At 46.7% G+C, this 12,667-nt stretch overlaps 1 protein-coding gene across 9 annotated transcripts in view; it reads right to left on the bottom strand.

The window, feature by feature from the left end:
- Positions 1–2,789: 2,789 nt before the first annotated feature.
- Nhsl2 (NHS like 2) overlaps positions 2,790–12,667 on the bottom strand; it is a 260,656-nt gene continuing 250,778 nt past the window's right edge. For all 9 annotated transcript variants that reach the window (XM_052734006.1, XM_052734015.1, XM_052734037.1 and 6 more), the window contains one exon: positions 2,790–12,552. In XM_052734006.1, coding sequence (XP_052589966.1) covers positions 12,231–12,552 — 322 coding nt within the window. In that variant the 3' untranslated portion in view covers positions 2,790–12,230. The remainder of the gene's footprint in view (positions 12,553–12,667) is intronic.

Below are 12,667 nucleotides of genomic sequence, written 5' to 3'. Positions count from 1 at the left end.
ACAGTAAACTCCATCTTAGTGGCTGCCTACCAGGAAACCCACCCTTCATTCACACATTAAAATGCCTTCAGGAAATCGTGGAGCCAGCTGAATTTAGTACATCCCCAAGGTGCTGGGAATGAGGGAAATTGGAGATACTCTGTCCTGTGTGAAAATTTGAAACATGGCGAACAACCTTGTCCTCGAGACAATGTTTGTGAACCTACTTAGTCCGGAAGTCCAGGCATGCCCTGTGCCCAGGGATTCTTTCTCTTCCCTAATTACTATGCCAGGACGTGCCTTTGGTGAGACTGATCAGTGAAGGTGAATCTCTAAAAGCACCACTAACTCCTGGGGCAGTGGCCACTCTGAGCCTACCAGAGAGAAACCCCAATGCCGAAGTGCAAGGTCTCACAAAGGAAGTGCCTGTCATGAGGCCAGCCTCCTCCTCATCTATACAGCCTCCATTCTATGCACATTTTTGGGTTTTGTTTTGTTTCTTTGAGACAGGGTTTCTCTGCATGGTTTTGGTGCCTGTCCTGGATCTCGCTCTATAGACCAGGCTGGCCTTGAACTCACAGAGATCCACCTGGCTCTGCCTCCCGAGTGCTGGGACTAAAGGCGTGCGCCACCACTGTCCAACCCTCTATACAACTTTTAAATTATATTTTATTTAGTGCATGTTGTGCATGTGTGGGGATCAGAGAAAGTCCCTGAATGAAGTCCTCCAAAATCAGGGTTTCTTGGTTATTGTTTTTTTGTTTTTGTTTGTTTTTTGTTGTTGTTGTTGTTTTTTACTTCAGTTAATCCCAGGGTTTAACACACACTGGGCAAGCACTCCTGTCAACAATGTGTAATGCTGACATGGGCACAGACAGTCATGCCAAGGACTCCAAGGCCTCAGTCCCACGAGAGTGAGAGTCTTTTCAGTGAGGTTCATTGGGATGCAAAGCTTCCCTTAGGACTCCGAGTATGAGTGTTTGGGGATGAGAGACCAGTGTATGCGAAGACTAACAACTACAGTTTCCTTCTTAGGGATGGTGAAAGCCTGAGACTGTTTGTCTGCAGAGACCTCCTACCAAGACGAGCCAACCCATCCCTGTGCTGGACAGAATAAACGCTTTAAAGTTCTTGGTTGAGATGGAAGCAGAATCCCACGTGGTCCTGGCCTTGTTTATATGCGTCAGTCCTTTCTTCGTCCCTGGACACCCTTAGTCAGGGCTCCAGGACCCAAGTCACACAGCTCTCAGTCTGTATGTTTGGGATGCACAGGCTACAGGGTGCACATGGAGACGACAGGACAACTTTCCCTTTCCCATGTGGGTCCCAGGGATCAAATTCACATCAGGAGGCTCGTGGCAGGCCTTTGTCCCCATAGAGCCATCTCGCTGGCCCTTCTATCTATCCTCAGTTTTAAGAGCTGCTCTGCCAAGTGTAGCCCTGCCCTCTCCTTGCCATGTCGGCTTTGTGAGTGGTTTGCGGTTCTGGTGTTATCTTTTAGGAAGAGCAGATTGTGGGTATCAGGTGACATAAGCTAGCCCTGGGCTCCAGAAAGACAGAAGTGTGGAGCTGCAAGGGCCGCAGCCTTCAAAGCCAAAGAACCAATTTATCCCAGCACTTGGGGGCAGAGGGGGGGTAGTTGGATCTCTGAGTTTGAGGCCAGCCTGGTCTACACAGTATGTTCCAAGCCAGCCACGGCTGCATAGTGAGATTGTAACTCAAAAGAAGAAAAAGGAAAAAGAAAGAAAGAAAAGCCAGGGAATAAAAAGTCTTTTATGTATTTTTTGTTGTTTGGAGACAAGTTCTCTCTATGCAAGCTGGCATTGAATCTGGGACCCTCCTGCCTCAGCCTTCCAAATGATGGGACTCCAGGCCTGTGCCACCACGTCTGGCTTTGAAGCTCATTTGAGATGTGGGTTGACTCATATAGCTGGTCCCACACAGCTGTGTGGTGGGACCATAGTCTTTGAGGACTAGAAGCGACTTGAGTCAAGTGTGGTCTGGGTGTTTTGCTCTTGGTCAGTCACTGAGTGGCTTTATTGAGTCCCAGAACAAAGCAGGGAGAGTGTTGTCCAATTTCCTGGCGCTGTACACATCTACAGCTCTCCTCATTCAGGAGCACCTGAACTTGAGTCCTTCAGATGAAGTCTCAGAACATGAATCACCCGCCCAGATACCCTTAGGGCCTAAGGCAGGTCCATCTGGGCATGTTTCTGGAAGACATTGCGGGTCACATATTTGTTGGGTGTTCTCAGGGTTTGTGAGCACCAAATGCAATGTATGTGAGCCCCACATGAAACTGAGAGAAGACATGAATAAACTTTCTAGCTTAGTAGAACTTAAAAACCACTATTTTAGGTCTAGAACTCTAGCCTAGTGGTAAAGTACTTGCCTAGCATACATAAAGCCCTGGGATTGATCAGAAGCAAAAATCAAACAAGAAACCCTGATTTTGGAGGTCATGCGGCTGAGCCAAGCGTTTAGTCTCTACCAGCTCTGCTACAGATAACTCTTTGGTTGGGTGCTCATGATAATGGCTTTTCCAGTACTGAAGGGCTGCTTTGGTTGACTCCAGACTTGCGCCAGATGTCCACTGAGTGGCCCCTTGACATCTGAGGACATCCGGCCTCCTTCTCTGCTTCATCAATATGTTCTGTCTCACAAAACTTGTCTCTATGGTTGACATGTTGTGAGCGGGTAAAGCAGGCTGGTTCCGTACCATTTGTGTGGCTTGTAAAACCAAAGCACGAACTGGGCCTGTTCCGGAATTCAGGCACTGGCCCAGTGAAAGCAAGGGAAGGAAGCAGAAGGGGGTTTCAACAGAAAATGTTTATTTTAAGAAGACACAAACAGCTCTAGCTCTATAAAGAATACAGTTCAATTGCTGGTAGCAAGCCAGTAAGAAATCTTAAAAGAAAACAAAACCAAACAAAAAATCAAGGAAAAGAAAGACAAGAAACTACCTTTGTAATATCACCCCACAGACGGCTCCCTTCTGGTTTGTGTTGGAATCCTACAAAGGCAAGGTTTGCGATCTCTCCTAGTTACTGCCTCTCCTGGCATTGGAATCCGAGACATAGTCCCACCCCTGGGGGCGGGCATTATCCCTGCCTTTCAGTAGGCCATCACTCGGTACACTCCCATCTGGCATTGTCTTCAGGGCAAATGGGCCCAGGAGCACGGACTGCGGACTGCGGCGGCGCTAACCCAACACAACTCTAAGGGGCTGCACAGCAGTTACTTCTCAGCCCTCACTGCTTCTGAGCCTGCGTACTACTTGTGTTCCTCTTGGGTCCAAGGCACAACCCTTTCCTTTCCTTCCTAATTCTGGAAATCCCAAAGAGAAGGCAGAAATGAACCATTTCATGGGAGCTTTGAAAAAGGAAACCCTGAAAATCACTTGATTCTGACGTTTGAAAATTTAGATTTCAGGAAATGGGTGGATCCCTGGGCTCAAATGACAGAAATCAAGTTAAAGGACCAAAGATGCTTATGTCCTGGTAATTGAGTCCACATGCATTAAAAGAAGTCCTGGCAGGCCGGGCGGTGGTGGTGCACGCCTTTAATCCCAGCACTCGGGAGGCAGAGGCAGGCGGATCTCTGTGAGTTCGAGGCCAGCCTGGTCTACAAAGCGAGTTTCAGGAAAGGCGCAAAGCAACACAGAGAAACCCTGTCTCGAAAAACTAAAAAGAAGAAGAAGAAGAAGAAGAAGAAGAAGAAGAAGAAGAAGAAGAAGAAGAAGAAGAAGAAGAAGAAGAAGAAGAAGAAGAAGAAGAAGGAAGAAGAAGTAGTCCTGGCATAGAGGAGTTCTTTTAAATGGCTCAGTGCGAGAGGAGCTGGCGCAAGCCAATGCAAAGAGGCTCTCAGAAGACAAGAGCGATGCCTCAGGACTCCTGCTCTGCCATTCCCTTCCTTGACCAGTCTCCTTAGACCTAGTCCCGGACCAGAGGACCAACAAGAGCGCTGTATGTTGTGCACACGCTCGGGTGTGAGTCACAGCCAGGTGCGGAAAACACGCTCACACAAGTGCACACTTTTGCAGCCGCTGTTATTACCCCAGTTCGCACACAGTTAAGTGGGAGAACTGTGAATCTCAACTCCAACTCCTCAAAGTGTGAGGGGTGGACTGGGAGCAGCCTAGTAGCGGGAGAGGTGAAGCAAACAGGATGTGGTGTGTTGGATGCCTATTGGTTGGAGGGGTGCAGTGAAGCACTCCAGGGGATGGGGGTTCAGGAGGCAGGCGACACTGGCACAGATACTTCCTGTACCCCACTGGTTTCTTGCTGGGGTTCCGTGCTGGCTAGTGCTAGGTCTCAATTGCTTTAGGACAGAGATAAGTGTGTATTCTGGGTTTTAAAACCAGTCCGTGGAAGCAGGAAGCTGGTGATTTTTCCAGGAAATTGTAAACTGAACTGGATCTTATGGTGTGTGCCGTAAGACTTTTGAATGACAGTACCCTAAAGTGGTGACAGCAGTGTGAGATAAGACCAGGTGGCCCAAGACAGGGAGAGCAAGGACAGGACAAAAGAACTAAGTAAACTTTCCTACCAGCTTACCTCAATCTTGGGCAAACAGAGGCACCATGGATGGGACAGCTCCAGAGAAGGAAATAAGGTGTTCTATATCAATATAATTAGTGATAGGGGGACACGGAGAAGACTGTCACATGCAGCCCCTCTCCACCTGTTCCTGTCCCGATGTGAGCAAACTGATCTGATGGTTCGGTGTATGTGAGGCAGTTAATGACAGACTCTGGTACAAGACTCAACTTAGAAAACCTTCTTAAAGTATTACATTTATCTATTTGTGTGTGTGAGCCCATGTGGATGCACATGTGCAGAGGTCAGAGGATAATTTGCAGGGGTTGATTCTCTCCTTCTACCACGTGGGGTCTACTCAAACCTAGATCAGATTGTCAGGTTTGGTGGTAGGTGCCCTTAGGTGCTGGGCCACCGTGCCAGCCCTCACCCACTTTTCTCATGGGGATGGTCCCAAAAATGGTAGTGTGGATCCGGGGTCAGCCTTGCCTGGCCCGTGAGCTGAGAATGGTTTTCTATGTTCTAAGGGTTATAAAACAAGTGAATGGCCGGGCAGCCGTGGTGCACACCTTTAATCCCAGCACTCGGGAGGCAGAAGGAGGCGGATCTCTGTGAGTTCGAGGCTAGCCTGGACTACAGAGCAAGATCCAGGACAGGCACCAAAGCTACACAGAGAAACCCTGTCTCGGGAAAAAAAAAAGAAACAAGTGAATGAACAGAGTCACAAAAATAGAATCTGCTACAGAAACCATATGTGACTCACAAAGCATAAAACAATTACTCTCAGGCCCTTTGTAGGAAAAGCTTATTGATTTCCTGAAACGATGGAAAAAATCCCACCAGTTTCTGGTGAGAGAAGCCTTTGAGTCTAGAAAGGGAAGTCAGAAGATCCAAGAGAAAGGGGAACATGGAAGTAACTGGAAATATTGCTCAGTATGAGTAGCCTAGTCCTCAAGGTGTAGTGCCCGGAAGTCCACAGGACAGTGAGGTATGCGTGATTTACGGAAGGAGGCCTGAGATGACTAAAGTAAGAGCACACTAAGGAATACTGGGCAAAGAATGTTCTGGAAAAGAGACCACATAGAGTAATAAGTACTGATTAGGGAACTCTGTTATTATCTGATCAGATAGAGGTGGAATTTGAGCCCAGGGATTGGCAAAATGTCAAGTCAGGTGAAGTTTCTAGAATACAATTGAATAGCTACCCATAAGCATCTAACAGTTTGAAGATTTCTCAAAAAGATTAGGAAGGTAAGGTTCTAGTAAATTCTATGAAAGCTAACACTGGTTTGCCCTACTTTAAATAAAAGCAAGTACAAAAATTCACACTAATAAGTAATTAAAGACCTTAAGGAACGAACGACAAGAATTTCTCCAAAAAAGCCCCTAGAAGATTCCCTTACACAGGGAAGCTTTCCCACTAAAAAATGAAATTTGTTCTATATAAATCCATTTTCCCCCACATAGCTTTTAGGGAAAACATCCACTGTACAAAGTAGGGCACAGATAGTAAACATGGAGGGAAATGAATTTCTAAACTAAAAACCAGATTTTCTTTGGATTCATTAACTGAAGAACGCTTGCGCATGTTCCCTTAAAGCATATAGATTTTTTTTAATCACTGAAATACCTGGGAAATTAATGAGTCAGACAAGTAGAAGCCAGTCATGAGTCCTTCATAAATATAGTGCTTTAAATGACAAAACATTCATCCCAGAGGCGGGAGACTCATTGTGTGACCTGTGGCAAGCCATTTGACCCATCTAGGCCTTCATTTCCTGTATGAAATGAGGGAGGTTGGTCCCTTTCAGCTCTTACTCTCTGTGATTATAGATAAATATAGAAATAAGAGAAATACAACAATCTAGAAATAAGAAATCCCCCCAAAATAAGCCTTGGAGTCAGTAGAAAAAAGTAGCAATGAAAGATAATAAAAAGAATAAAATTTTAACTGCTAGCCAGAGTAAATATATCTCATTTAAAAATTAATGAAAATGTAATTTACAGTTGATCAGGAAACATCAGAACATACATGTTGGTATTTCTTCACCAGCACACACATGAAGGAGGAATGCCTTTGAAGTGACTGGGTACAGTGACCACAATGCTGTGTTTGCATGCAGAACATTTTATAAAATTGGACATAGAAAATCTCAAGACCACATAAGGAATAAATTTCTATAAAGCTTAGCATAACAAAGAGGCTGAGAGGGAAAACTGGTTGTTCTGGTTCAGGGGTTTGTCTCCCTGTAGGGGGAGGTCAATACTATCAAACACCACACTTCATACCTGAGGCAGAACCTCAGAAGCAAATCTGTTTCTGTGAGAGCCCTCCTGGAGAACAGCCACCCTGGTGAGGACATCCATTTAAGGTCTGGTAACACCAAACACAACCACCACCACCACCCCTTTTTGGTTGTTGTTACTATTTAAAAAATCCAAACCAGGCCAGATGGGCCCGATTCAATCTGGCAGTTTCTTAACACCAGACAAATGTGTAACTGAACGAGAAGATGGTACACACACTTCTTAGCCAGACTGATAACTCTAACGGTAGGAAAGGTAACCTGTTGGAGAGGTGTGGCTCTGGTGATTTGGGGGGCTTAAAGGTGTAATCTCTCTCTCTCTCTCTCTCTCTCTCTCTCTCTCTCTCTCTCTCTCTCTCTCTCTCTCTCTCTCTCTCTCTCATATGTTGCTCTAGGTGGTTCCAGGACCATACTTTGAGAACCAGTGGCCTAGATTTGGGCCTTTATTGAACAAAGGTATATATTTACTTCACACAATCTTCATTAGGCAAATTTCTTTTTGCTAAACTTATTAAAGCGCCTCCAACGTGTGTTCAAACACCATTCACAACCATAGTCCTCCATAAACTGATTTCAAAGTATTTTAAAATAATTGGACTTCGCTGACTTCAGGTCATTTTCAAGTCATCATACTGTTCGCTGACCTTTGACAAAGGCACTGTCTTGTACCTCTTTCCTTCTCCTTTGAAACCTTACTATCTTGGTCACTTACAGCTGAAATACATGCAAAGGCATTAGGGACTGGGGGCTCTGCTTTAGATAAGGTCTCATTCTCACGCCAAGCCGGAGTCACAGCATACAACAGAGACCAATGGCGGGGGGGGGGGGGGGGGCAGTGGAGGCCTGTGCTTAGTGACCATACCTCCACCCAGGTTAATAACCACCACTGATATTGGACGACTGACATCAGTAAGAAACGGACATGACAGGGTCACCTTGCACAAACAGGACACATTTCACAAACTTCTTAAATCTTTGTGTCTTTTACCTAAGTGGTAAGTAGTAGTAATTCCATTTACACAAACATGTTAATGTACAGTGTGAATGCTGATCTAGGCCTTCTCAGAGGCTTTTAAGTAGCTTTTTCTCAGAGTCCCTTGGTAGTAAAGTAGCACAGGGTTATGTAGATAACTGACCACCAGCTACCAACTACAATGATTCCAAGAGAGAAGTGTATTCTAGACTCTGGAGTCAGCTGTCAGCGCGTTTGGTCTTTCCATGGTGAAAAAGAACTTGGACAACTAGTTGACGCCTAACATTCTGTCAGAACTTCATTCCTTTGGCTTAAGGCTGTTCCCCTGTTAAAATGCAAGCAACCCTTGAAAAAGGTAGCATTAAGCCTCCCCATCTCAAAGTCAGTGAATTCATCCCTTTCCTGAGAGCATGTTTTTTCTTAGGAGGAGAACAAAGCAGGAGGCACTGAGGAGAATCGGTGCTGGGCCACAGGGACTACAGGGGAGAATGGAGCAGAAAGAGCAGACATAGGGTCACGGGGCAGACCTCCAACTTCCTGTTGAAGTCTTCTGGCTGTAGTGTTCCTCCTGAACGGGGTGCCAACTTGCCAGCTAAAATGTTTGTGATAATACTGAAGATTCTTTACTGCATACAAAGGCTTCCAGCAACAAATGGAGAAACAGCAAGAAAACATTTGGCGCAAAACCTGCCCCCACATCAGAACTACACTCAGAGGAAGAGCAACTGATACTACTTTACAGAGTGCAAATCACAGGGCCATGGCAAGGGTAAGGCACTGGCGGGGCCTTGAGAGTGGGCGTCTCCCCAATCGCCTCACCCTAGTCCTGGCCCTGGCAAATCATATCAAAGGAAAAGCTCACCATTGTGCCACAGACACAATGTGCAAACATAGAGGGCAGAAACAGTGAGCAACAGAGCACTGAGTGATAGCTAGTCTTTTTCCTGACGGGTTCAGAGGTGAGGAGTGGGGCGGGGTGCATGGGTAGATCTGCTGAGAGTTGACAGATACACAGAGACAACAACTGGATCTCTGTTGTCTGGATAAAAGATGCCAGGCAGAATGCTTGTTGGGGAAACCTTGGAGACTTGCCCATCTTTGTACATTCAAGGTCATTTTTTTTTCCAAATCAACCTTGTGGTCATGAGGCTAATGTGAATGAATTGGCTGCCTGTGACCTTGACTCCTTTGTGGTTGAGCTGTTGGTATGGGTGCAGTTCCTGGGTGTTAGGACTGAAAGACAAGTTGGAGCCAGGAGGGAGGCCCAGGCAGGCCGATAGGCAAAGGGGAGGAGGCACAAGCCAAGTCACCCTTTGGACTAAGACTAACCTGCTCTCCGTATTCGAACCACAAATATATACCCACCAAGGGCAAAGCATGTACATACCCATTAACTGCCTCTGGGGGGGGGGCCTCCCCCACCCTTGACTATACTGAAGCTATTCTAACAGAGTCACCTGCCACTAAGGGCTGGAGCTGGAGAGAAACAAGGGGATAGGAATAGCTTGAAGCAGAGGCTGACCACCTGGGGCCAATTTCATTTCCCTCCAATGTACTGTGTATGCCATCTGCAGAGACTACTCTCTTTCCTTATGTGTGCTGTACATGACAGGAGTGGTAGCAACTTCCCTGAGACCTCCCTGAAAGGGGTTTCCCCCTTCTCCTCCAGCCTCACGGGCAGCACACATTATACTCAGGGGAGAGAGTTGGTGTTTATGATATTAAGGACAGGAGAGAGGTTAAGTATTAGAAAGATGCTTGGTGTCGTGCTAACTAATGACTGGTAGTTACTATTATTATTTAACAATCTGGTTGCTTGTTTAGGACTAGGTCCACTCCCTGCAAACCCTGGAAATACAGAAGGACTACTCCCAGTCCTAAGTGTTTCCTCTGGCTGTAAAGCCGCTGCCTCAAATCCTCTTGTGCTAATGGCCTTCTGGGGGTCATATGATGCGGAAAGGTTCTAAACATCCCAGGCATACAGAGTCGTATAGACGAAAGCAAGCGTTTAGGGAACTGAAATAACCTCAAGCAGTCTAAGCATCCAGTTTACAATCTTTTGGGGAAACCTCTGGAGGTAGCAAGGTGAGGGGAGAGGCAAAACCCATGAGAAAGAACAAGCAAGACACTTCCAAAAAAAAAAATCAGCAAAAGTAGCAAGCCCTATACAGAGTCCCACACGCTCAAACTTTAGAGTTCAACAATTCACAATGGTTCTGAGGAGCAGACCCGGGGAGCCTTTTGCTTCTGATAGACAGAAGCAAGGCACCCCACTCCTTCATTTCCCGACAGAGGAAAACACCTCTGTCTTTTGGAATTCTGGGTTAGGTCAGGTGTGATACTTATGTATAAACCAGGCAAAGACTGAAATCAGGGTCTCACTATGTAGCCTTGGCAGCCCGCAACTAGCTATGTAGATCAGGCTGGCCTCAAACTCACAGAAATCTGCCTGTCTCCATCTCCCAGGTGCAGCGATTAAAACTGTGTATACCACACTCCTGCCCGACTCTTGTTTAAATTCAGGCAAAACTCATGAAACTTGGTTAAGATCTGCATGTCAAATGGTTTAAACATTTTCAAAGCAACTAGAGTTCCCCGAACTGTTTATTATTTCCGTGGCTTCTTTCTAAATCTGACAGAAGTGCTAGTTGCAAGAGAGTTGGTGAGCTTGATCTCCTTCCATTTGTCTAGAATTCAGAACTAGACCAACCCAAGCACGGATCTCAGCCTAGGGCTTCTATGCCAGAGACCTGAGTCTTCTCAGGACTCGGTGTAGGTTTTTCAGCCACTTTGCCTTGCTGGAGTGTGGGTGGTTGAGCTAACACTTTGCTTCTCATTGGTAAGGAGTGTGACCTCTCAAAATGGAGACATGCTTGTCTCTGGACCTCTTACTGCTTCCTCCAGGAGACCGAGCAAGGGATCTGTCAGGGCAGGGGGTGCGGGAGGAATGAATGGGTCAGGGGACCTTTTTTTGTTTTAGCAAAACACACTACAAGTTAATTTCCTTTTGGCCTTTTGGGACCAGAAGACAATGAACTTTCCAACCCTGGCCAGCAGGCTCTCTGGTCAGTGCTCTGCTTATCTCGTCCCCAGCCCCTCAGAAACCCAGGTGGATGGAAATCAGGCGCGCTTGCTCTGCTTACAAAGTTGACAAGAACAGCCAGTACCTGTTGGCTTTGGAAGGGAAGGGGTAATTGGGATTGTTTGGGAACTCTTTCAGTGTGCTCTTTATCCTAGCTGCTCTCCTCCCCCCCACCCCCCCATGGCTAGCTGAAAGTTGGCCAAACAGCAGTACCCAAATGGCAAAAAGTAGCCTTTTTGTAATTATGGGCCATAGCAGGCTGCCCTTTTGATTTTGTGTAGATCTTTTTTTTTAGTCTACAGGTTCTTGATTTTTGAAACAGAGCCAGATTTCCTTTAAACAAAACCCAAACAACCACAAAAAGCACACTCTGAATCAACTGGTATGGGGCAAGGTACACTTACTTTCTACTTCTCGAGCCTCTGATGATGCTAGACCTTCAACCTAATTACTTCCTGTAGTGAATGTTACATGGGAGCGAAATGAGAGTTCTTGGCATATACAGCATGGGCTGGGCACAGATCTTGGCTACCCACGATGACAGACATTCCAAAGACCTCAAGGCGCACATACATGCGAGTTACCTTGGCTAGATGTGAGTGAACAAATGTCCCATTCGTTTGTTGAGCTTGGTTCAGCCAAAGCCACCCAATCCTATCTTTTCTAGCTAATGGGGGGGGGGGTCGTCCTAGAAGTTTATTAAAACTCATCACCCTGATCTCCGCATAGACAATCAAACTGAAAAAGGCATGGAGTTTTGGAGGAGTCACATTCATATTTTGCACCACAAAAGCCATCCAATCAACCCCATGCTGAAATGAGTGCACGCCTCCTGCAGAACTCACTCCGGAGGAAGTCACACTGTGGTTGAGGAGGCCTCAGTGTCTGTCTGTGTCTTCACATAGGGCCATCAAGGCCACCCCAGGAGAGTAGATAATCAGCAGTGGAATTGGCACCCTCTGTCCCCAGCCCTGGTTTGGAAGTCCCCAATCTGTTCTCCCACTGTGCCTCTCGGTGACAGGAGCCAATGGACCAAACAGCTAGGACATTGAAAAGATGGCATACAGGCTCTCAAATCTGAGACTCTCTTCTTAATGCACAGCGCTGGGAGATGACAAGAAGGACCCCAATGTTCAGTCATGGTAAGGATGGAAGCATGGAAACACAGATGGTCTGAAGCCTATCAGAGTGCCCGGTGAGCTCAGTTGTGTTGCGTTGGCCTCTCTGCTGTCCAGAGTGTGAGTTAAGGTCAAGGACATATAGATGCTTTTGTCATTGCTGTGGTTGGGTCCTTTCTGAAGTCCTCTATCTCCCCCCTTCTCTACTCAGGGCTAGTAAGTAAGAAGCAGGGCTTAGGTACTGGGGTTGTCAGTGGGGTCATAGTCTTTTGAGAACTGTGCAATGATTCTTCGAGCCAGAGGGTTAGTGGTCTTCAGCAGCTCGGCCGCCGAGGGGCGGGTCCTGGGAGTTGCCTTACTTCCCTTCTTCTGGAGCAAGGCCTTGAAATCATCATTTCTGCCAGCATCTAGGCTCGCACTGCCACTTGGCCCTGTGGCAGCAGCTGACTCACCGGTGGGAGAATCAGCTGTGTTCTTCACTGGCGAATGGGAGCTGGGTCTGCTGCCTGGGAAGGCCTCCCCAGGCTCTTTCCAGCCGAGTAGCTTTCTTTTGGATCTAAATGAGAGAAAGACTGGTCAGTGAATTCAGGGAATTTGGGGAGCAGATAGCTAGCAAAGCTTTGAAGAACTGCCAGCCAGGGATGCGCTCAAGAGCGTGCATATGACAGCTT

Source organism: Peromyscus californicus, unplaced genomic scaffold (assembly GCF_007827085.1).
Source record: "Peromyscus californicus insignis strain IS unplaced genomic scaffold, ASM782708v3 Scaffold_10__1_contigs__length_136768540, whole genome shotgun sequence".
Classification (NCBI taxonomy): Eukaryota; Metazoa; Chordata; class Mammalia; order Rodentia; family Cricetidae; genus Peromyscus; species Peromyscus californicus.
This window is presented reverse-complemented; position numbering and strand designations above follow the sequence as displayed.